The sequence below is a fragment of the Conger conger genome, chromosome 14, assembly GCF_963514075.1.
Source record: "Conger conger chromosome 14, fConCon1.1, whole genome shotgun sequence".
NCBI classification, from domain to species: Eukaryota; Metazoa; Chordata; class Actinopteri; order Anguilliformes; family Congridae; genus Conger; species Conger conger.
The window spans coordinates 7,860,891-7,883,635 of NC_083773.1; the positions used below are offsets into that span (position 1 = coordinate 7,860,891).

Genomic DNA, 22,745 nt, shown 5'->3' on the forward strand with positions numbered 1-22,745 from the left:
ACACCAGGCTAACAAATAAAACTCATACTAATGCATAATCATTGTTTATATAACTAATCATTATTGGATAGCTATCAAAAGCGCGAAACTAGGAGTTTGAGGAGGGAACCGCATGCGTCTTGAACAGGTAGGCTACCTAAACGTAACCCCCCAGAACGCATTTGGAATAGCACGAGCAGCTGACTGTCAGACCAATCCGCGACACTGCTGTCTGTCCAGCAGGGAAATGGAGTGCCGAGAGAAACCTGCCTCGCGCTTAGACAGGTAGGCTACACAGGAATTAAATAATGCACTATGGAGGCGGCATCGAAGATAAATAGGTGAAATATTAAAATGGCGTATTGCTGTTTCAATTGTTATTTAATTGTAAATAACGCGAATCAATAACGTCACAGTGGCACGGCAATAACAGGTCATCTTGTTAACTTTGATTTTACATATCTCGCTACGTAGGATGTAATTCGCAGTTGCGTCTTTGTGCAGCATTTTACTTTTATTTACTTTTATTTACTTTTATCAAGCTACTTTTACATAGCCCTGCACTATAGGCTACAGTATTAATGGTAGGCGTATAGAGCCTAATGAAGATGGCCGAATGCATTTTAGAAGACAAATGCATTAACTGCTGCCCATGTAGTGCATTAAGTTCATTTATGTGGAATGTACTTGCATTTTTACGAGTGATAGGATATTTCGATCGAGTGATAGGCTATTTATTTATTTATTTATTTATTTATTTATTTACTTACTTACTTACTTACTTCTTTCGTTAGTGTCTTTGCTTGTTCTGGTGTTTCTATTTACCACATTTCAAAACGTTTCAGTTTGTTTGGGAACAGATCGTGTGCGTACTGACAAACTTGTCACCGCCTGTCACAAAACAAGCCTCTAATTGGATTAGTTTCGAGAGACTAGTGACCTCTGTAATTGCAAAGCTTACATGCTGAAAGCTTTCTTATACATGCACCAAGGAGGCAATGGAATGCACCTGAATAATCACTAACAGCTGAGCAGGGAACTGTCCATGTAAATATCCTCACATGGACACATGGATTACAGTCATATTCATTATTTTGTTTCAAATGAAATGAATGTGCTGGCATACAGAGCCAAGAACAGAAATTGTACCACTGCACTGTATCCCCCAGTTCAAACTGTTGGTACTATCCACAAGGAACACTTTGGCAACTGTTGTTCTTATATTTCAATATATTTAGGGTACCACTCAGAAACACTGAATTGGGAGGTTTGCTTAAGAATATGTCCACAACATATTTGAATGTTAATTCATTTCACTAATTAGATACTGCCCTCTTCTAAAACTGAAGTAGGCCTACTTGTCAGGGTTTTAAAATTCGGCTGCACTATAACTAGTGTCACTTGAAGTTTTTGGGATCTATTTGCGAAATAGCCTTTTTATTTGGAATGGCCTCAGATGCACATACACTCTCTGAAAACGTTATTTATTACTTATTTTTTTAGACTTCTACTGCCGTAGCCTGTCCACTTACAGTTATGATGCGTTGTGTGTTCAGAGATTTGTATTATGGTATGTATAATTTAACTTACAGTTTGTGCTTTATTGATTGTCCACTTATACCTGCTGATCTGTTGTTAGGCAGACTAACTCCAATGCTCTTGTTACATTACATTACATTATTGGCACTTGCCAGACGCTCTTATCCAGAGCGACGTACAGTTGATTAGACTAAGCAGGAGACAATCCTCCCCTGGAGCAATGCAGGGTTAAGGGCCTTGCTCAAGGGCCCAACGGCTGTGCGGATCATATTGTGGCTACTCCGGGATTAGAACCACCAACCTTGCGTGTCCCAGTCCTTTACCTTAACCACTACGCTACAGGTCGCCCCTTGTTAAGGGCATCTGCTAAACGAATGCATATATTAGTATTACAAAAACTTTAATTGTGCTGGAGAACAGCCTACTAAAAAGTGAATATTTTTTCTGTGTTCATGTACACATGTTGAAAGTAAAAATTTAACCATGTCAGTATATGTCAAAATAAGAATGTTGGATCTACACGGAGTGATGGCTCCAGAGGTAAGAGCGGTCGTCTGGCAGCTGAAGGGTTGCTGGTTTGATCCCGTCCTTGGTGTGTTGAAGTGTCCCTGAGCAAGTCACCTTATCCCCAGTTGCTCCTGATGAGCTGTTTGGTGCCTTGCTTGGCAGCCGCTCACCATTGTGTGTGAGTTTGTTTATGAATGAGTGAATGAGAAGCCTTAATTATACAGCGCTTTGGATAAAAGGCGCTTTACAAATGTCAGCCATTAACCATTTAGATCAGGGGTGTCAAACTCCAGTCCTGGAGGGCCGCAGTGTCTGCTGGTTTCTGGTGTGTTTCAGCAGATTTCAAGTCTTTCATTGGCTAAAGAGTCCACACACCTTGTTCTCAAGGCCTTAATTGACTGCTGATTGTACCTGCAGACACTGCGGCCCTCCAGGACTGGAGTTTGACACTCCTGATTTATATTGATTGATTGGTGTGCGTGTCTGTGGGCATAAGATATAACAAACAGTACATCTCATGACCTTGTGCTTTCACGCGTCTCATGACCCCCCTCAGCCTCTCTCATGACCTGTGGAATGAGGAAAAATGCTCATGACCTCTTCTCTCAAGTTATAACCCCTCTACTGTAACAACTGTGAAGGACGTTGTGAAGTCCTGGCTCTGGGACTATAGCCTGCAGAACAAGTTCATGTGCATGGTCTTCTCGCATTACCTGTTTGCACCCGTTGGACGTTCAGGTGTTATTGGCAACTGAAAAAACACCCTGCCAAACACTGCCTCCATTCAGGACTTTTCAAATAATTTAGTGACTGTACATAATAATATTAATGATTTCAAAATAGGCAAATAAAAAAAACGTAAAAAAGCCGTGACTGGAAACATTCCCAATGTGAGTTAGATAGATCCGTTTCTCATGATGAACAATTTGGTAACCTTGCAAATGAGTAAGGTGGATAAATCGATTTCTCCTCCTAATCAGGGTCTACTTTATTTTCCTGAATATAGTTATGATTTACAGTAACCTCCAGGGTTTAAAAACACAGAATTGTCTATTGGTAAGATTTTTATGTTAAAACATTGTTACAAGACTATTGTAAATCCCTTCCTGTCATTGAAAAAGGCTCACTGACATGTTGACTCACCCTCTGCCTGTGTTAAGATTAAATAAATTAGGGTTTTAAAATATACAGTTGACGGCCCAACACGGTACCAAAACATTGTATATGTGTACAATAATTCAAGCTCATTGGTTGAAAATTGGTTCTAATTTCCACAGCCAATGGCGTTTCAACGTCAGCGCGTTCACAGAGAAGGGGGAGGGATAAACAGTGTTGTGGCTTGAAGGTGTTTGTTGCTGCAATTCCTCTCTTGACCATTAGAAGTCTGAAATTACCTATTGTACCTTTAAGAATGAAGACAGAAATCTGGGTGAGGGGGGCAATGTATAAATATGTAAAATAAAGATTACCTTTCCCTTATTTTTACTTGTTTTTGTTAATTGTTAAATTTTTTATTGTGTTGGATGTTATGAGGCGTGTTGTGTTGGATGTTATGTTACTGCGACGACATGGCTCCGGCAGTAAGAGTAGTCGTCTGGCAGTCGGAGGGTTGCCGGTTCGATCCCCCGCCCGGGCTGTGTCGAAGTGTCCCTGAGCAAGACACCTAACCCCTAAATGTTCCTGACGAGCTGGTTGGCGCCTTGCATGGCAGCCAATCGCTGTCGGTGTGTGAGTGTGTGTATGAATGGGTGAATGGAGAAGCATCAATTGTACAGCGCTTTGGATAAAGGCGCTATATAAATGCCTGCCATTGACCATGTTATTCGTATTGTGTGTTGTGTGTTGTGTGCGTGTTCTGGCAGCGGGAGCAGTCAGGAGACCTCGGACAGGCTCCTGCTGCCCGCGAGCGCCCCCCGGAGGAAGAGCAGCAGCCTGGGCAAACCGGAGCCCCCGCTCCTGCGCACCGGCACCAGGACCGTCTACACCGCTGGCCGGCCGCCCTGGTACAACCAGCACGGCACACAGTCCAAGGACGCCTTCGTCATCGGTGCGGGGCCCGCACATTCATCCGTTAAGGATTCTGTAAAAAAAAAATCAAACTTTAGTTCTTTACAGAACTTGACTGAATTGACATGGAATTTAATCACATTCTGACCATGACCCAACAGCAACAGGTCTAACAACCACAGTCTAACACGCCTAGGATGCTTAGGAGAACCCTTTTAACGAGGGGATCATTTTCAAACTTGCAAAGGTTCGAAAAGGAACTGGTGACAGAAAACGTTCTTAAACGATTAAGGGTCATTTAGGAACCTACAGTGCCCTGCATAATGTTTGGGACAAAAACCCATCATTTATTTACTTGCCAAGGGTTAGGGTAAATTTGTTGAGATAAAATATGTTTTTCATATTTACTGCATATTTTATTTAGCAGCAGCGTCAGCATGATGGTTCGAGGCTCATTTGATACCTTGGACCCTTGATGATTTAAAGCCATTTAGCCAACAAATGTGTTCCATACTGTATCAGCATAATTTACTGCTGAATCCAGTTCCACCCCCCATTTACCATAGAGATCCATTCAAATGCAAAGAGTTTTAACAAAATCGTCGTTTAACAAATCTAGATAAAAATACCAGGAAATAAAAGCTGAATTTCGGCTGTCATCTCATGTACGTCTTTTGATCTCAATCTCAGTTGTCTTCAGTGTACAGCAAAAAGAAAGGAATTTACCTTTCTAATACTTTTGGAGGGGACTGTATAAACACTGTTGTAATTTCTACATGGTGAAACCGCAATTTATAAAAATGCCCTTTATTAAAATCTGACAATGGCTTTTAAAGTAAAAGCGATTTTGACTGGCTGGCAACATATGATGAGTTTATAATAATTATGCTTTCCAATAATTGGCAGCATGTAGATTTGAGTGAAGTGGTTTTTCATTGGCTAAGCAGGGCTCTGTGGAGGCAGTGCTTCAGGGAAGACCACAGTGGCCAATAAGATCATCGAGGCCCTGGACGTGCCGTGGGTGGTGTTGCTGTCCATGGACTCCTTCTACAAGGTGAGTGGAGGGCCACTCACATACGGTCCATCTGAACCCAGGAGGGCTTGAGTTCGGATCCCTGCTGTAATTCACCAGATTAAAACACTTTCAGGAAATTTCTACACAGTCTACACAGTCTCCACTCTCCAGGTCTTCATTATGTTTTGTCCTAATCTTTAAAATGAGAATTTATTCTCACATTTGCTCAAGATCAACAATACAAATATTTCAAGTTCAAATACAAGTATTGTCACATTTCAAATCCCCAAATCGCCAATGTAACATTCACACAAACATACAAAAGAAATCTTGAAAACACGATTGTCAACATTGTGGTGTAGACTCAATCTCAAGGTTACAGGGTTGTAGACTGAATCTCAGGATTACAGGGGTGTGGACTTAATCTCATGATTACAGGGCTGTAGACTGGTCACACTGTTATGACCCTGTATCTGCCCCATTCCATTGGTGTTTGCACAGGCCCTACCCCAGATACAGGCAGCCTAAACCTCAGGATTTTATTCCAATTCTGACTAACTCAGACTCTGATTCAGATTCACTCCTGTCCTGTGTGTCTCCAGGTTCTCTCTCCGGAAGAGGAGGCCCTGGCTGCCAGTAATGACTACAATTTTGATCACCCCAGTGCCTTTGACTTTGACCTGCTGGTGCAGACCCTTCGCAAACTCAAGCAGGGCAAGAGTGTGAAGATCCCAGTGTATGACTTCACCACACACGGCCGACAGAGAGACTGGGTAAGATTTGGAGTCTACACCCCTGACCCTCAAATATATATAATACCCCCCCTTTAATCTCTTTTGGCGTAGTAGGCAAAATCACATCGAATCCATCTTCATTTTCACATCATATTTAATATGTCACCGTTCTGCTCCACTTCATCTTCATCTCCCGTCTTTCCAGAAAAACGTATATGGCGCCAGCGTTATTATTTTTGAAGGAATCATGTCTTTTGCAGATAAGGAAATATTGCAGGTAAGAAGGCGAATGCATGATATTTCCTTTTGATTCTATAAAAAAAAAAAAAAAAAAAAAACATAATGTACAAAGTTTCAATTCCTGTTCTGTTCTCAAAAAAAAGTCGTGTTCCCGCTCTCAGCTTCTGGACATGAAGATCTTCGTGGACACAGATTCTGACATCCGATTGGTCCGCAGGCTGCGCAGAGATATCACAGAGAGGGGCCGAGACATTGAGGGAGTCATCAAGCAGTACAACAAGTTTGTGAAGCCTGCCTTCGAGCAGTACATCGAACCAACTATGCGCCTGGCCGATATTGTGGTGCCTCGCGGTGAGACCCCACCCAATATATACACGCACCTATACAGTACATACGAGCACACACGCACGTACAGACACTCACACTTCTACGCTAATTCGCACATACTCACACGCTATATACACACTCACAGACAAGCAGAAAAAACATTTATACATAATAGTTACAATGTAGGCAATGGAAACCTTTTTTTTGGTAAATGCAGGCGCCAACTGAATGGAATAAGGACACATCCTCTTAATTTGTTAATGCATGTGAACCTACAGTGTGACCAGTAGAGGGCAGCTGAGGGTTGTCAGTATGGGGTTGTGACTCTCACTGTGCTGCAGGGGGTGGTAACATGGTGGCCATTGACCTGATCGTGCAGCACGTCCACAGCCAGCTGGAGGAGGTGAGCGAGAGGCTGCCTCCCCCGTGATGTGGGGCGGGGGAGGGGAGCAGCAATGTGGAGTATCTCCAGAGAGCCCCTTGAACCGCTCCCCACACTCTCTCTGAACCACCCTCCCCAACCTCACCGTCACCACTTACATGTAGCACCTGCACACCACCCCCATCGAACCAACCCCCACCCCTCCTTAAGAAAACACTGGTAATATAGTTTTTCTGTCTGTTTCCGGAACGTTCCGTTGGTCACCACCCACCTCCCTCTGGTTCTCTGCACAGCGTGAGCTCAGCGTCAGGTAAAGTGGCACTTCCACTTCTCTCGCCCACTTGTGGCTCTTCTCATTCCTCTTGTACTGCCGCTGCAGCGCTGCATTAGCACTGCATTAGCGCTGCGTTAGCGCTGCATTAGCACTGCATTAGCGCTGCGTTAGCGCTGCGTTAGCGCTGCATTAGCGCTGCGTTAGCGCTGCGTTAGCACTACATTAGCGCTGCATTAGCACTGCGTTAGCGCTGCGTTAGCACTACATTAGCGCTGCGTTAGCGCTGCATTAGTGCTGTGGTTGCATCACCACCATGCTGCATTCACTAGAATCCATAGGGGCGACAGGAGGTCAGAGCAGTCGTCTGGCCGTCGGAGGGTTGCCAGTTCGATCACACCCTGGGCAAGACATTTACATTTACATTATTGGCATTTGGCAGACGCTCTTATCCAGAGCGACGTACAACAAAGTGCATACCCATAACCAGGGATAAGTTCGCTGAAAGACCCTAGAGGGAAGTACACCTAACTCCCAAATTGTTTGTGTGGTTTGCGTGGCAGCCAATTGCCGTTGGTATGTTTGTGTGTGTCTAAATACAGTGTCAGTGAATGAGAAGCATCAATTGTACAGCGCTTTGGATAAAGGCAGACATTTACCATTTATGTACAAACTGGTTAGCAGATTAACTCACATGCTAATCGTTATTGTTACAGTAATACTGGCCAGGTTTTTCATGATTCATGCAACTTTGCTAAAACATTGGAACATGTTGTGTTATACAGTTTATAGAGAAAGATGTTGAGGCAAATGTAATACATTTCAATTAATAATTAAAGCTATTGTCCTGTTTATACAGTATATGATCTGTGTTGTGATTAATGCATTACAGATGTTTTTTATTTTAATTTTAAAGGCTACACTGCAATCATGTTCCCTTTTACTTGATAAGCAGCAAAACCTGCCTTTAAACAGTACTTTTAAACAATGTCTTCTTCTAATGCTAGAAATTAAAGTTACTTGGTAATCAACTGTTGTTGTCCATGTCTGTTGGTTGTAGTAGTAATAGCTGTTTCAGTAGCTGTAGTAGTAATAATCTAGGTGCCAACCGTGGTATGCTAGTTGGAAAGATGTACTCTTCAAAGGTTCAAGTTTTATCTACGTGATCACTCTTGGACTTGGAACTGTACTTTCCTCTAGGGTCTTCAGCGCATTTGATTTGCACTTCATTGTACGTCGCTCTGGATAAGTGCGTCTGCTAAAGGACTGTACTGTAATGTAATGGAATGGTTAAAGAAAGACGCAGTTTACTGACAATAGGAATAGCAATAATATAGTAATAATCGTATAACAGCGATAATTATTTCTCCCTCTCTCTCCTTTATTATCTTGGGTTTCCTGGCAGCAGGGCTCTCCTGGCTTCTGCCCACCAGGTCCAGCCTCTTCCTCAGACTCTCAGCGTGCTGGAGAACACGCCCCAGGTCAGGGGCATGCACACCATCCTCAGGTCAGACACCCTCCATACTGACCCCAGGTCAGGGGCATGCGCACCATCCTCAGGTCAGACACCCTCCATACTGACCCCAGGTCAGGGGCATGCACACCATCCTCAGGTCAGACACCCTCCATACTGACCTCAGGTCAGGGGCATGCACACCATCCTCAGGTCAGACACCCTCCATACTGACCCCAGGTCAGGGGCATGCACACCATCCTCAGGTCAGACACCCTCCATACTGACCCCAGGTCAGGGGCATGCGCACCATCCTCAGGTCAGATACCCTCCATACTGACCCCAGGTCAGGGGCATGCGCACCATCCTCAGGTCAGACACCCTCCATACTGACCCCAGGTCAGGGGCATGCGCGCCATCCTCAGGTCAGACACCCTCCATACTGACCCCAGGTCAGGGGCATGCACCCCATCCTCAGGTCAGACACCCTCCATACTGACCCCAGGTCAGGGACAGCACACCATCCTCAGGTCAGACACCCTCCATACTGACCCCAGGTCAGGGGCATGCACACCATCCTCAGGTCAGACACCCTCCATACTGACCCCAGGTCAGGGGCATGCACACCATCCTCAGGTCAGACACCCTCCATACTGACCCCAGGTCAGGGGCATGCGCACCATCCTCAGGTCAGACACCCTCCATACTGACCCCAGGTCAGGGGCATGCGCACCATCCTCAGGTCAGACACCCTCCATACTGACCCCAGGTCAGGGGCATGCACACCATCCTCAGGTCAGACACCCTCCATACTGACCCCAGGTCAGGGGCATGCGCACCATCCTCAAGTCAGACACCCTCCATACTGACCCCAGGTCAGGGGCATCCACACCATCCTCAGGTCAGACACCCTCCATACTGACCCCAGGTCAGGGGCATGCACACCATCCTCAGGTCAGACACCCTCCATACTGACCCCAGGTCAGGGGCATGCGCACCATCCTCAAGTCAGACACCCTCCATACTGACCCCAGGTCAGGGGCATGCACACCATCCTCAGGTCAGACACCCTCCATACTGACCCCAGGTCAGGGGCATGCACACCATCCTCAGGTCAGACACCCTCCATACTGACCCCAGGTCAGGGGCATGCACACCATCCTCAGGTCAGACACCCTCCATACTGACCCCAGGTCAGGGGCATGCACACCATCCTCAGGTCAGACACCCTCCATACTGACCCCAGGTCAGGGGCATGCGCACCATCCTCACCATGCACATCTACTGACCCCCCTCTTCTCTCCCTCTCTTCCTCAGGGACAAAGAAACCACCCGAGATGAGTTTATCTTCTACTCCAAGAGGCTGATGTGCCTGCTGATTGAGCATGCTCTTTCTTTCCTGCCCTCCCAGGTGTGTGTGTGTGTGTGTGTGTGTGTGTGTGTGACGGCATTGGTTTCATTGTGAGAACACCCCTGCATCCTTGTGGACAAAGTGAATGATGGCTGTGGTTTATACACTCAGGTTGCAGGTCTTTGGTAGCTTCTCTGCCAGCTTCTGTAGGAACGCTCACTGAGTTAATGAATCCTTTAACACTGATTTGCTAAAATGTATCTGAAGACTGTTCATAGTGGGGCATTGGCAGTTAATTAGTTTGAGTGCAGCTCCATCATGGCGTCCTATATTCTGGTTGGTTCTTGTGTTTGGTGGTGTTGGTTTCCCACGATGCATCTCTTCTGTACAGACCTACACAGTGCAGACTCCGCAGGGTCAGGACTACGAGGGGCGGAGCTTCTCTGGGAAAGGGGTAAGTCTCACACCTGCAGTGTGTGTGTGTGTGTGTGTGTGTGTGTGTGTGTGCACGTGTGCGTGTGTGTGTGTCCTTAGATGTTTGAAAGGCCTGTCTGCAAAACAATTGAAAATTAGGCACAGAAAAGCAAGAAGAAAATTTTTTGTTAGAAATGTGTTTTTTTCGAGAAGAATTTCACAGATCAGTGTTCAGCTGACTAAAGAAAGGACATGTGGGAGTTTCTCTTTAAAAACAATCTGTCATTTTTCACAGTATAAAATAATCAAAACAAAGCAAACAAACATCTCGCAGAATAAAAGAAAAATGAACCACATTCATTTTCAGTCTGGTACTTTTTTTTTTTTTTTTCAGTTTTTTCCCTTTTTCTCCCAATTTGGTAGCCCATTGTACCCCGTCTGATTCAATTAGAGCTAGTGTTAGATACACCGGCCACACCCCGTCCCTCTGCGGCCCTACGAGAGTGACACGTCTTCGCCGTTTCGCCTCATCTTGTGACCATGATTCCGAGGCGCCCGAGGTGCTTATAGTGCGGCGATCTACTAACCCTGCCAAGTCCCTCCCTCTGGAGCAGCGAGCCAATTATGCTGCTCCACGTGAGCCGGCCAAACTTGTCTTTTGGCCGGCAGTAAACTGCAACCGCAAGTCTGCTGCGTCTTAGCCTGTTGCGCCACCGCGGCCCCCTTCAGTCTCGTACTGAAGGTTGTACTACAGCTAAAGGGAACTACACTGTGCCGCGCTGACATCGACAGCTGTGATTGGTTGCAGATTACGGGCGTGTCCATCCTCAGCGCGGGCGAGACCATGGAGCCAGCGCTCAAAGCTGTCTGCAGGGACGTGAAGATCGGAAAAATCCTGATCCAGACCAATCAGGAGTCCGGAGAGCCGGAGGTACCACCCACACCCAGAGAGACACTGCGACCACATGTGTACACAGGCCACTGTGGTCAGGGAACGGTGGCTAGGGAGTGCACAGTCAGAAGGCTGTGGGCTCCAGGCTTGTGCGGGACTCCAGCATGGCTTCTGCTAGTCAGACACAATAGTAAATGTAATGTAAATGTAATGTAATTGTGTGTGTGTGTGTGTGTGTGTATCTGTGGTACAAATGAGTAACGTGTAATGTTAGCATGGGAGGTTTCCCCGTGAGCTAATGGGTGAAATGTCATGTTATGTACCTACACGGACATGGTTGCCTGCATGGATCAAGAGACTCAAGATGAACACTGAACACAATGCATAATCATGCAGAATGAGAATGATCTCCATTGATATGAGGCTCTGGGACTAACTGAATCGTTGGTCGGTAAGACGGTTCTGAAGTTTTTATTTCCACTGCTGCGTGATCATGGCCACACACCCCGCCCACCACGGCCTGCCGAAAGAGCTCAGTGATGTCACGTTTCCTTTCCCTCTCCTCTAGCCTTCCCGCACTCCTCCCCTGTCTGTCGTTCTCTCTCCCCCGCCTGAAGCACTCCCCCCTTCATCCTCCCAGCTGCACTACCTGCGCCTGCCCAAAGACATCAGCGAGGACCACGTCATCCTGATGGACTGCGCCGTGTCCACCGGAGCGGCCGCCATGATGGCTCTGCGCGTGTTGCTGGTGGGCCTGCGTGTGTTACTGGTGGGCCTGCGTGTGTTACTGGTGGGCCTGCGTGTGTTACTGGTGGCCCTGCGTGTGTTACTGGTGGGCCTGCGTGTGTTACTGGTGGGCCTGCGCGTGTTACTGGTGGGCCTGCGTGTGTTACTGGTGGGCCTGCGTGTGTTACTGGTGGGCCTGCGTGTGTTACTGGTGGGCCTGCGTGTGTTACTGGTGGCCCTGCGTGTGTTACTGGTGGGCCTGCGTGTGTTACTGGTGGGCCTGCGTGTGTTACTGGTGGGCCTGCGTGTGTTACTGGTGGGCCTGCGTGTGTTACTGGTGGGCCTGCGTCTCCACACAGCACCCCGTACGGCTCAGCCCACAATCCCCGGGCCTCTCAGCTCCAGTTCAACTCCAGCTCCAGAGTCCTCCCACACTCCACCCTGACCTCCACACACTCCACCCTGACCTCCACACACTCCACCCTGACCTTCACACACTCAACCCTGACCTTCACACACTCCACCCTGACCTCCACACACTCCACCCTGACCTCCACACACTCCACCCTGACCTCCACACACTCCACCCTGACCTCCACACACTCAACCCTGACCTTCACACACTCAACCCTGACCTCCACACACTCAACCCTGACCTTCACACACTCCACCCTGACCTCCACACACTCCACCCTGACCTCCACACACTCAACCCTGACCTCCACACACTCCACCCTGACCTCCACACACTCCACCCTGACCTCCACACACTCCACCCTGACCTCTACACACTCCACCCTGACCTCCACACACTCAACCCTGACCTTCACACACTCAACCCTGACCTCCACACACTCAACCCTGACCTTCACACACTCCACCCTGACCTCCACACACTCCACCCTGACCTCCACACACTCAACCCTGACCTTCACACACTCCACCCTGACCTCCACACACTCCACCCTGACCTCCACACACTCAACCCTGACCTCCACACACTCCACCCTGACCTCCACACACTCCACCCTGACCTCCACACACTCAACCCTGACCTTCACACACTCCACCCTGACCTCCACACACTCCACCCTGACCTCCACACACTCAACCCTGACCTCCACACACTCCACCCTGACCTCCACACGCTCCACCCTGACCTCCACACGCTCCACCCTGACCTCCACCCCCTGACCTCCACGAGCTCCACCCAGCACAGCGGCCAGCTCTCTGCACCAGGCTGCGTCCTTCCCCAGCCCACACTCCACCCTGACCTCCACACACTCCAGCCACTCTGCCCAACACAGCAGGCAGCTCTCTGCCCACTCCTCTGGCCTCTCTCCACCACTCCTCCTGTGCACCAGACTCACTATGCCGTGGCAGACAAAATGGCCGCTCTGCGTGGGAAGGCGGTTATAGCTGTGAGACTGCCATTACAAATGAGTAACTGACTCATATCCTCATTTGTATATGAATAACAGTATATACCCTGTATATATGTATGACAGAGTGCATTGCAAGAGTGTTGCCAGGTGTGTGTAAGGAATGGCTAACATTTGTGTAATGGGCATGTAAGTGTTGTGTGTAAACAATATGAGGGAGTTTGTAACAGGTGTAAGGGATAAGGGAATGCGTCATTTTGTAGAGTGTGTGTAAGGGATGTGTAAGGGATGTGTAATTTTGTAGAGTGTGTATAAGGGAGTGTGTTATGGTGAAATGTCTCCCCAGGACCATGACGTGGAAGAGAGCAGGATCCTGCTGGTGTCTGTGCTGATGGCAGAGATGGGGGTGCACTCAGTAGCCTATGCCTTCCCCCAGGTCCAGATCATCACCACCGCCGTCGACAAGAACGTGGACCAGCTCTTCCACATCATCCCCGGGATTGGTGAATGAGACTAGGGGCCCGTGCCGGCGTGTGTGTGTGTATGTGAACGTGCATGTGCGCGTGTGTGTGTGTGTATGTGAGCGTGTGTGTGTGTGTGTGAGTGTGTGTGTGTGTGTGTGTGTATGTGAACGTGCATGTGCGCGTGTGTGTGTGTGTGTATGTGAGCGTGTGTGTGTGTATGTGAGCGTGTGTGTGTGTGTGTGTATGTGCGCGTGTGTGTATGTGAGCGTGTGTGTGTGTATGTGAGTGTGTGTGTGTGTGTGTGTGTGTGTGTGTATGTGAACGTGCATGTGTGTGTGTGTGCGTGTGTTGCGTGAAAACATCCTGGATTGGTGTCACGCGTCGGCTGGCGACTGACTTCGGGGCGTCTCCTCTTGCAGGGAATTTCGGCGATCGCTACTTCGGTACGGACGGCTCGGTGGAGCGGAGGGATGAAGAGGGGCTTGGTGGGAGCGGTTAATGGCAGCAGCAGCGCCCCGGCAGACCGGGGCATCCCTCCGCCTCCCCGGCTGAGAGACCCAGGACTTCACAACCACAGACTGATCCCTGAACACTGCTGTACATCCACAACAACTGCAGCGCACCATCGCAGCCATGCGCTATTAGATCAGTGCAGGGCAGAGGTTTACCTGTGTCTCTATACACATTCCATTACATTACATTACATTACATTACAAGACATTTAGCAGATGCCCTTATCCAGAACGACGTACAATGAAGTGCAGATCAAACGCAGGAACAAGTGTGATGAGGTATACACTCAGCGAGCACTTTATTAGGTATTTATTTGACTTATTTTTTTAACTTATTGGTCTTCTGCTGCTGTAGCCTATCCACTTAGAGGTTTGACGTGTTGTGTGTTCAGAGATGCTCTTCTGCATACCGCTGTTGTAATGCGTGGTTATAACGTTACTGTCACCTTCCTGTCAGCTTCGACTAGTCAGTTCCTTCTCCTCTCACCTCTCTCATGAACAACGTGTGTGCCCGCAGAACTGCTGCTCACTGGATGTTTTTTGTATTTCGCACCATTCTCTGCAAACTCTGGAGACTGTTGTGCATGAAAATCCCAGAAGATCAGCAGTTTCTCAGATACTCAAACGAGTCTGGCACCAACAATCATTCCATTCTCACTTGGATCACATTCCTTCCCCATTTAGACATTTGGTCTGAAAAACAGCTGAACCTCTTGACCACCTCTGTCTGCTTTTATGCTTTTAGTTGCTGCCACATGATTGGCTGATTCAATATTTGCATTAAAAAGCTGGTGTACAAGTCTGCCTAATAATGTGCTCACTAAGTGCATATGTATGCACATTTCATGTGTCTACATGTGTTGGGTTAGAGGAAGGATATTTGTTTTTAGATGGGGGGGGGGGGGGAAGTCCCTTAGAAAATGTGATGTTGATAATCTCCTGGAAGTGTGAAATGGAAGCAATAATATAAATTTTTATTTTGCTAATTTATACATTTTTGTAAATACAGTGTATTTCTTAAATATAATATTGATTTCTACAACATGATTATGGATAGAAAGGGGTGTGACACATGCCTTTGTATCTCAATGCAATCATCATTTTAGTTTCTTTTTAATATTTAATGTATTTTGTGTTGCTCGCATAGTTTCCTATTAACAGTTACCTCGTATGAACCTAGTGAATGAAAAACAACAGTGGTTTGTGAAAAGCAAAGTGAATTGTTGTGAGGGCCACTTTACTGGAAAATTGTGTGGGCAGAATTTCTTTTCTGAAGCTCTTTGGTTTGATCTCCTTTGATGAAAGCTCAGTGGCCACAAAACACACAGAGACGAGTAGCTGATCAGGGGTTCTGCATGTTTAGATCCACTTCCCTGCTGAAAAGCTTCACAATAAACGCATGGGCGGACTACGACAGGTGTCTGTCGACGTGTACGACGTTCCCTTTTCAGGCAGCGTGTCTAGGATTGTGCATGGATTTGTTGTGTTCGGAGAGAAAGACGGTGAGAGTGAGTGGGGAGTGACGGGACATTCAGAGTATTCATCAGTACCAAACAGGACAGCACACCAATGCAGCCAAGTGCAGCCCAGGTGATTTGGTGCTACTCTACAGGACAATACAGTAAACCCATTTAGCAGTACTGTGCTGTACCTGCATACACTAGCAGTATTTCAGGTCTATGCTCCGCCACGATGCACAAACAAATGCATATACATACAGCGTGAACCATGAGAGATTCTTCAGGCTATGTTCCCGCTAGCTGAACGAGGGGGCACAAATGGAAGTTGATAAAAAGATAAATTCTGCACAGACATTAGTATTTTTTCCTCACAGAGTGGTCACTGTGCGGAATAGCTTACCAGGTCATGCTGTGGAGGCTGAAACCCTGGGGGTTTTCAAGACCAGGCTTGACACAGTGTTAGATACTATCTGGTTCTTAGGTAAAACTGAGCGGTCGGTACAGTTGTCAGTAAATGGCATGCACTGTTGTGGTCTCATCGGTATTTGATGTGCACACAAAGATCGTCAGATTAAAGGTGTGAGTTGTTATATTCTCTCTCTACAGGATGTAGGCTGACCTTACCTTCAGGGTTCGCCCTGTGCCCATGAGCTGCTTTTACCATATATGGTAGCAGTAAACAGTCTGTAGACCCTGCTGGAAAGTTCTGTGGTGGTCACACCGTTAGTTACCGTGCAAAACTCAGATTACATGCGTTCCTCTTTCTCACGAGCGTTCACAACGTATTCTGTAGCAGTTTTTTCCACTGCATTTTTAGCATTATGATTTATATCTGTTGAGCACAAAGGTCAAAAGACGCAGGAATAAAGACATTTTATGCAACACTCCCATGTTACATAAATTCTGCGAGAATATATTTTTGCTATGGTAGAGAGCGGTTGAGCCCGGCGGAAGGGGAATTAGCCCTCAGCACATTGCTGTGTAAACCAGTGCCTGTGGTGGTCAAGTTGTAACGGTGAAGTTGCACTTTTATACTTTACATCCGTTGGAGTCTTAGTGAATCCTCAATTGAAATGCAAAAAGAAAGCGTGAGAGAAATGTGAAAATAAACATCTGAAAGACACCAATGAGCTGTGGCCACACACACAGATTGTGGTTATATATACTCAGACTGTGCTTGTGCTTGTGTGCACTGGGCTCTGGCGCTCAAATTAGCTTTCACTGGCTATTCAAAAATCAAGCCAAATAGCTTTGTGCTGCGTTGAAAAAAAAAAAATGAAGTCCTGCCGTATCTTTGCCTTATGGAAGGCTCCATTTAATATGATCATGTACTGTAGGTATACTTGTAGGGGTAGTTTTGCACCTACAGTATAATTCACAGATATGCTCAGCATCTCTAGTAAGGATTTTGGCAGGTATCCAGCAATATGGTTAAGACTAAGAATGTGACTCTAGGAAACTTGCTGTCTAAGGATTCAAGTGCTGTGGGAAAGAATAAGTGCTTTACCCAAAATAGTTTATTGGCCATCAGGGCACAACAAAATGTCACCATGCAGAAACGTGACTAGGATACTACTTTCCAAAACCGTCCGGTCTTCATCTGCAGTCTATACTTGAAGTTACACTAAAAGAATTACACTGCAAACATCTAAAGTGTAAAAGATTTTAAAGTGAACATGATGTGTAGACTCCATATTTGTCTGTCCATCTGGTTGTACATTAATACCCCCACCCCCTGAGCTCTCCTATAGGAAAACACAAGCAATGCTAGTCTCTTGAGCTGACACAGTGGAAAAGGTGTAGAGTTGGCCAGCCTGGGTCCAGCTCTGTAGCGGGGAAGGGGTACAATGAGCCAGCCTGGTTGCAGCTCTCAAATAGGAAACGGGTACAATGAGCAAGGCTGGTTCCAGTTCCACAGTGATAATGATCAGTGTTAACAACTAGCAAAGAGTTTGTGTCAAGACAAAATGGCAGCACAGATGTTTCTATATTAAGCGCAGAAGACAAAGGGGAGAAGAAGGCATGTCTCATTCAGGTGGACTGTCTCATTTTTTGTTTCCTGTCATATCTACACCAAGCCAATTCCAAGAAGCGAAACCACCCCAAAGGCTATCTATCAGTGTGTGGTCAGCACCTGACGTCAGAGAAAAGTTCTAATTTTAGTCGCGCCGCTGACATCCAGCGTGGCACGGAGATAAAATATAAATTCTCACGCCTGACACAAAAGTCGTGGTGTCTCGGGTAAAAGTAGATTTTATACCCTATTATTTCTTTTTCGTGTTGCTTGAGGAAAAAAAAAAGAAAAAGAAAAGAAGCAGTATCGTCTCATTCGCACAGGAAGGATGCAGATTTCCCCGCTCAAATGGAAACAAACCTTCACGTCTTTTCATCACTTCCCAGTATTGAGCAGTCCTCCGGGCGGAGGTGAGGGGCGCAGGGCCAACGGGGTCTGGCCCTGGCCCTCTCAGCGGCAGCAGGTAGGCACGGCTCTGCGTCACGGTGATGTTATCATTAACGTTCAATCGTGCGTTATGTATTCCTGTTACTTCGTTCATTTTGTGTTTTTGGCACCTCAGGCAAGTACGACCGATATACATAATCACATTTTCATAATCACATTATCTAGACCCTTCAGTGCATGCAGATTCAGCAGGAATAGACGACATTAGACAGGCGTGTAAACTGAAAGTAAAATGCAGACATAGTATCAAAAATGTTAATTTATATGATCTAGTTTCCTTAAATGCAATGTTACTTGCTTGCCTTCTTTTATTTTCTTTCTGTTTTAGACAATGTTTCTATTTCTTTGGACAACATTTCTGTATGAAAGGTGTTGTATAATTAAATATTGCAATGCAGATAGCACGCTGTGAATGCATTGCCAGTGTCTCTCAAAACAGCATTATCTGTACATGCGTGTACTGCATGTGAATGTACGTGCAGCATTACTTACTGGTTAGAGGAAACTATTTTTAAACACGTGTTGGGGGTGAGCTTTAATGCTGTTTTTCTGAGAATCTACTAATGTACTGTGACATGTAAATGATAATTCACATTCTGGGGCTTTTGATATTTTTTGATAGTATTTTTTGTTGTTGTTTTTTGTGGTCCAGACAGTTGTGTTGTGTGATAAAGAATATTTTAGGTATATACAGAAGTTACTAACTTAAGAGTAGCTCGCATTTGTGGTTTCATTTCCTCAGCTGAATGATTTGAAATTAAGCGTGTGGGTATCTCACACCTCCCACACACCCTTCATGGTGTGCTTGTGCTGTTGTATTTGAACGGACTTCTGCAAACAGTGCACTTTGTTCTGATGGCTAAATAAAATGTATAACTTAGCCTATGAGTTCTCATCATGCATTTCCTGGTCTCCGGGTCATTACCTTCACCAGGGCCCTGACAAAAGCGGCTGTTTGCCAAAATCTTGGTGACCAAAATAAACGGCATGAATGTTCGACCATTCTTTTTAAGTTTACTTTATAGTCCCTTGGTCTGCACCTTGCTAAACAAGGTATGCGTATTATGTTTCATTACGTACGTTACACAATCATTTTTTCTCCTCCAATTAGGAATTGTAAATCACCCCTCTCTCCCGTACTGTGTGTCGGTTGAACATTTTGCTGAAGTGTGGGTTCAAATCAAGAACCACTAGACCAATCACAGCGAGTGTAGTTACCAGCTGAGCCAATCGGGAAGCCCGGAGTAGGAGCTGAGTTCCCGCGTTCGTCATTGCCCTCCCCTCTTCAGCCACATGGGCTCACGAGGTCACCCGGGAGCTCTGGCCGCCCCCACAGACCGCTGCCCAGCCGGAGGGATGCTGCTGGGCCGGCAGAGCTGGGTGCGGTTGTCAACAGCGATCAGAGTGCCTCCCGCAGGACTGTCCAACCTGAGAATGGTGAAAGATGTGCTCAATCTCAGGTCTGTCAGCCCACTGGGTGTCCGCTCATTCAAACTGCTAAATGTGGAACGATAAATGACCCAAAGAATTAACCACAGACGCTGAGGAACTACGCTACAGGGGCGGCCTGTAGCGTAGTGGTTAAGGTAAATGACTGGGACATGCAGGGTTGGCGGTTCTAATCCCGGTGTAGCCACAATAAGATCTGCACAGCCGTTGGGCCCTTGAGCAAGGCCCTTAACCCTGCATTGCTCCAGGGGAGGATTGTCTCCTGCTTAGTCTAATCAACTGTATGTCGCTCTGGATAAGAGTGTCTGCCAAATGCCAATAATGTAATGTAATGTAATGTAATGTAATGGATTGGACAGATGAAACAAACACATATTTGTGTCCATTTTACCCCACTCATTTTCTATCTTGTGATTATGTTTGTGCACCTTTTTATTGGTTTGTTCATTTGTTTTTGGGGTGGTGTTCAGTTTCAGTTTCGAATCATGTTTTTCTACACACAAAGCGCACAGGAATACACAACAATTACACTTTGCTTCAAGGGTTAGTACATGCTGAGGCACTACAGACACAAAGCCAGTGAAAGACGTGAGCATACAATTTGCAGCGATAACCAAACAACGACTGAAAAGAGCCTGCCTTGTGCTTACTCTCTCTGCCACTAGAGGAAGCTACAATATAAAAATACAGTAGCAGCGAATCAAACTGGATGACAGTTCAAATAAATATGTGTAGTATGAATACAGCAACGTAACAGTGAATTCAGCATTAATTATCCATTGCTGAAATTAATTAGCCATTGCTGTCTCAAATCATTAATTATTTCATTTCTAAGCAAACAAATCTGGATGTATTTATTGATGCAGCACAGGTCAAGTAACTTGCTGAGGATGATAACGGCAGTGCTCTGTCTCTCCCCCTCTCCCCCCTCTCTCTCTCTCTCTCTCTCTCTCTGTACGCATTCAAATATGAGAACAATGAGGGCAACATTGGCTCAGGCCTTACATGCGTGGCAGCCAATCGCCGTCGGTGTGTGAGTGTGTTTATGAATGGGTGAATGAGAAGCATCAATTGTACGGCGCTTTGGATGAAGGCGCTATATAAATGCCAACCATTTCCCATTTACATTCAAACATACATGTGTCACTACTCTGCTGAAGTGGAGGGGGTTGGGAAGGGTAGACGTTGGCTGGAAGATGCCAGAATGAAGACAGGTGAAGCAGTAGAGGAGTTCATGAAGGAGGATGGAGAAGTAGAGAGATGGACGGGTGAAGGTCTTGGGGTAGAGGGCATGGGGGTTGGGATGGAGAAATGTGGTGAGGGTATGTTGGAATAAGGAGGGAGGTCTGTTCAGGGGCTGTTGTGGGAATTTGGGGTTAATGGTTCAGCACTCTAAGGATACACTGGAGCTGGGGGGAGGGGGCGGGGGTAAACCATCTGGGGTTGGGGAACGGGGTGTTAAAATCAGTATTTTAGCTTTTGTAAAAAATAAAATTAAGTTGAAAATGTTTACTGTTTGTTCATTTCATATTATCCAAAGAGCCCTGTTAAATACATATTATTCTCCTCTCACATTTCATAAATAACACTTTGAAAAGATGAAATAAATAAGTTGTATAGATGATTCACAGTTGTAAAACCCCACGCTAACCCAACGACGGAATTTAGCGAGGGCCGAAGGTATCAGCATGCTTGTATTAGTGGGGTTAAATATTAGTGGCCCCTATGCGGAGAGTCTAGATCAGCCAATAAATAAACCACGATACAGAGACAGTAGTACCACTCTGCCTTCCGCTCTTTACTGGTCCGGGCTGTCTGATTGCATCCTCCCCGATTGCTTGGTTTGGTCTCCTTAAATCCAAAATCAGGCCTTTGATGTCGACCACTCAAATGGGTCCGCAACGAACCAATGAACCGTCTGGCGTTTTTATAACCATTTGGAATTTGGAGCCAGGCCTCCCCAGGAAACGAGATTTGATCAGGGGGGTTGAGGCACATAGCTTTCACTGGGGCAGAGCTCCACACAGTTTCTCCTTGGGTCCTGGTTAGTTATTATGTCCGAGGTTTGCTGTTGCAGAAATGAAACCATTGCACCAGTCGCACTGAAACAATCAGAACAATACCGAACGTGAATATTGTGAATTTGTCATGAAACATCCGATGCTTCATGCATACTTTCAGGGAAACTGAGGCATGAGGGAGATGTGAGAGGGAGGGAGTAATGAAGGGGGGTCCAAGAGAATGATGGCTGGGCCCCACAGGCACTGCTTTCTGAAACCTTCCCGTCCCGTAAAGGATGCTGCACCCTGATAGGAGGGGGATTTACAGGGGGTTCAGGAAGACAGCTGTTTTGGGAACAATGCATGAGGGTTTTTCCCCCCACAGTCTCCCGCCCGTATGGGTGCAGAGAAGATGGGGGCTAACGGTGCATGCTCCCGGGGTTAAATTACTTTACAGCCACATATTGCCATCGTACCAGAGGAAGCCAGCAAGCTGACCGACACAGTGCATCGACCAACAACCGGCACAGTACCTGCACTTAAAGACTACTAATGCATATGAATACATCCAGGCGATGCATTAGAAGCTTTTGCTTTTAGAATGAAAACCTCCACTTTGAAAGATTTATTCTAATACAAAACTCAAACTTTCAGAAATAAAACCGAAATCCATGAGGACTCATTTATATGTTCCTAACTTAGCATTTGTAGTCCTACAGTAGCTCTCAAAATACTGTTGCAGTTTTAAGCATTACTTAATGATTTTAGCTACTTAATGAAGCAGAGGCATAGTGTTGAGCTTTAAGAACAATGTATCTACTACTCGAATGATGTGAGAATTTATTCAACTTCTTCAAAGTCAGGAACTGCCATAGTGGGGACACGCTCGTGCCTGAATGGGACTAAAATAATTCTGCACCAAAAGGAAAAGGAAAGATCGAGAATAAACAGATAGTGTAAGAGAGATATCTGCCTGGGTTCTATAGTGTTTGTTTTCATAGAAGGTGCCCGTTAAAGCTCATAATTACAGAAGGAAAAGTCTTACATGCTCTACAATCTACGTATACAGCACTCCTTTTACTTATGTTTTTCATATGATTGATGTGGGATGAAATCAATGGTCCCACTGCCCACTGAGTCCTGCTACCCCCAGGGGGTTATGGGGGTCAGGGGTCACCAC

At 46.3% G+C, this 22,745-nt stretch overlaps 1 protein-coding gene across 8 annotated transcripts; it reads left to right on the forward strand.

Moving 5' to 3' along the window:
* Positions 1 to 130: 130 nt before the first annotated feature.
* Positions 131 to 14,381, forward strand: LOC133110449 (uridine-cytidine kinase-like 1). Of its 8 annotated transcripts, none has more exons than XM_061220565.1 (15): positions 131 to 264; positions 3,888 to 4,072; positions 4,980 to 5,086; positions 5,650 to 5,820; positions 5,987 to 6,058; positions 6,165 to 6,372; positions 6,690 to 6,751; positions 7,024 to 7,040; positions 8,410 to 8,508; positions 9,772 to 9,865; positions 10,197 to 10,259; positions 11,028 to 11,150; positions 11,680 to 11,880; positions 13,566 to 13,722; positions 14,103 to 14,381. In XM_061220565.1, the coding sequence occupies exons 1-15, from the start codon at positions 227 to 229 to the stop codon at positions 14,180 to 14,182; spliced, it is 1,677 nt and encodes a 558-aa protein (XP_061076549.1). In that variant the 5' UTR covers positions 131 to 226; the 3' UTR covers positions 14,183 to 14,381. The 8 variants fall into 8 exon arrangements, with proteins under 8 accessions (XP_061076549.1, XP_061076551.1, XP_061076552.1 ...); XM_061220567.1 differs by having other exon boundaries at positions 11,680 to 11,859; XM_061220568.1 differs by having other exon boundaries at positions 11,752 to 11,880.
* Positions 14,382 to 22,745: the final 8,364 nt, after the last annotated feature.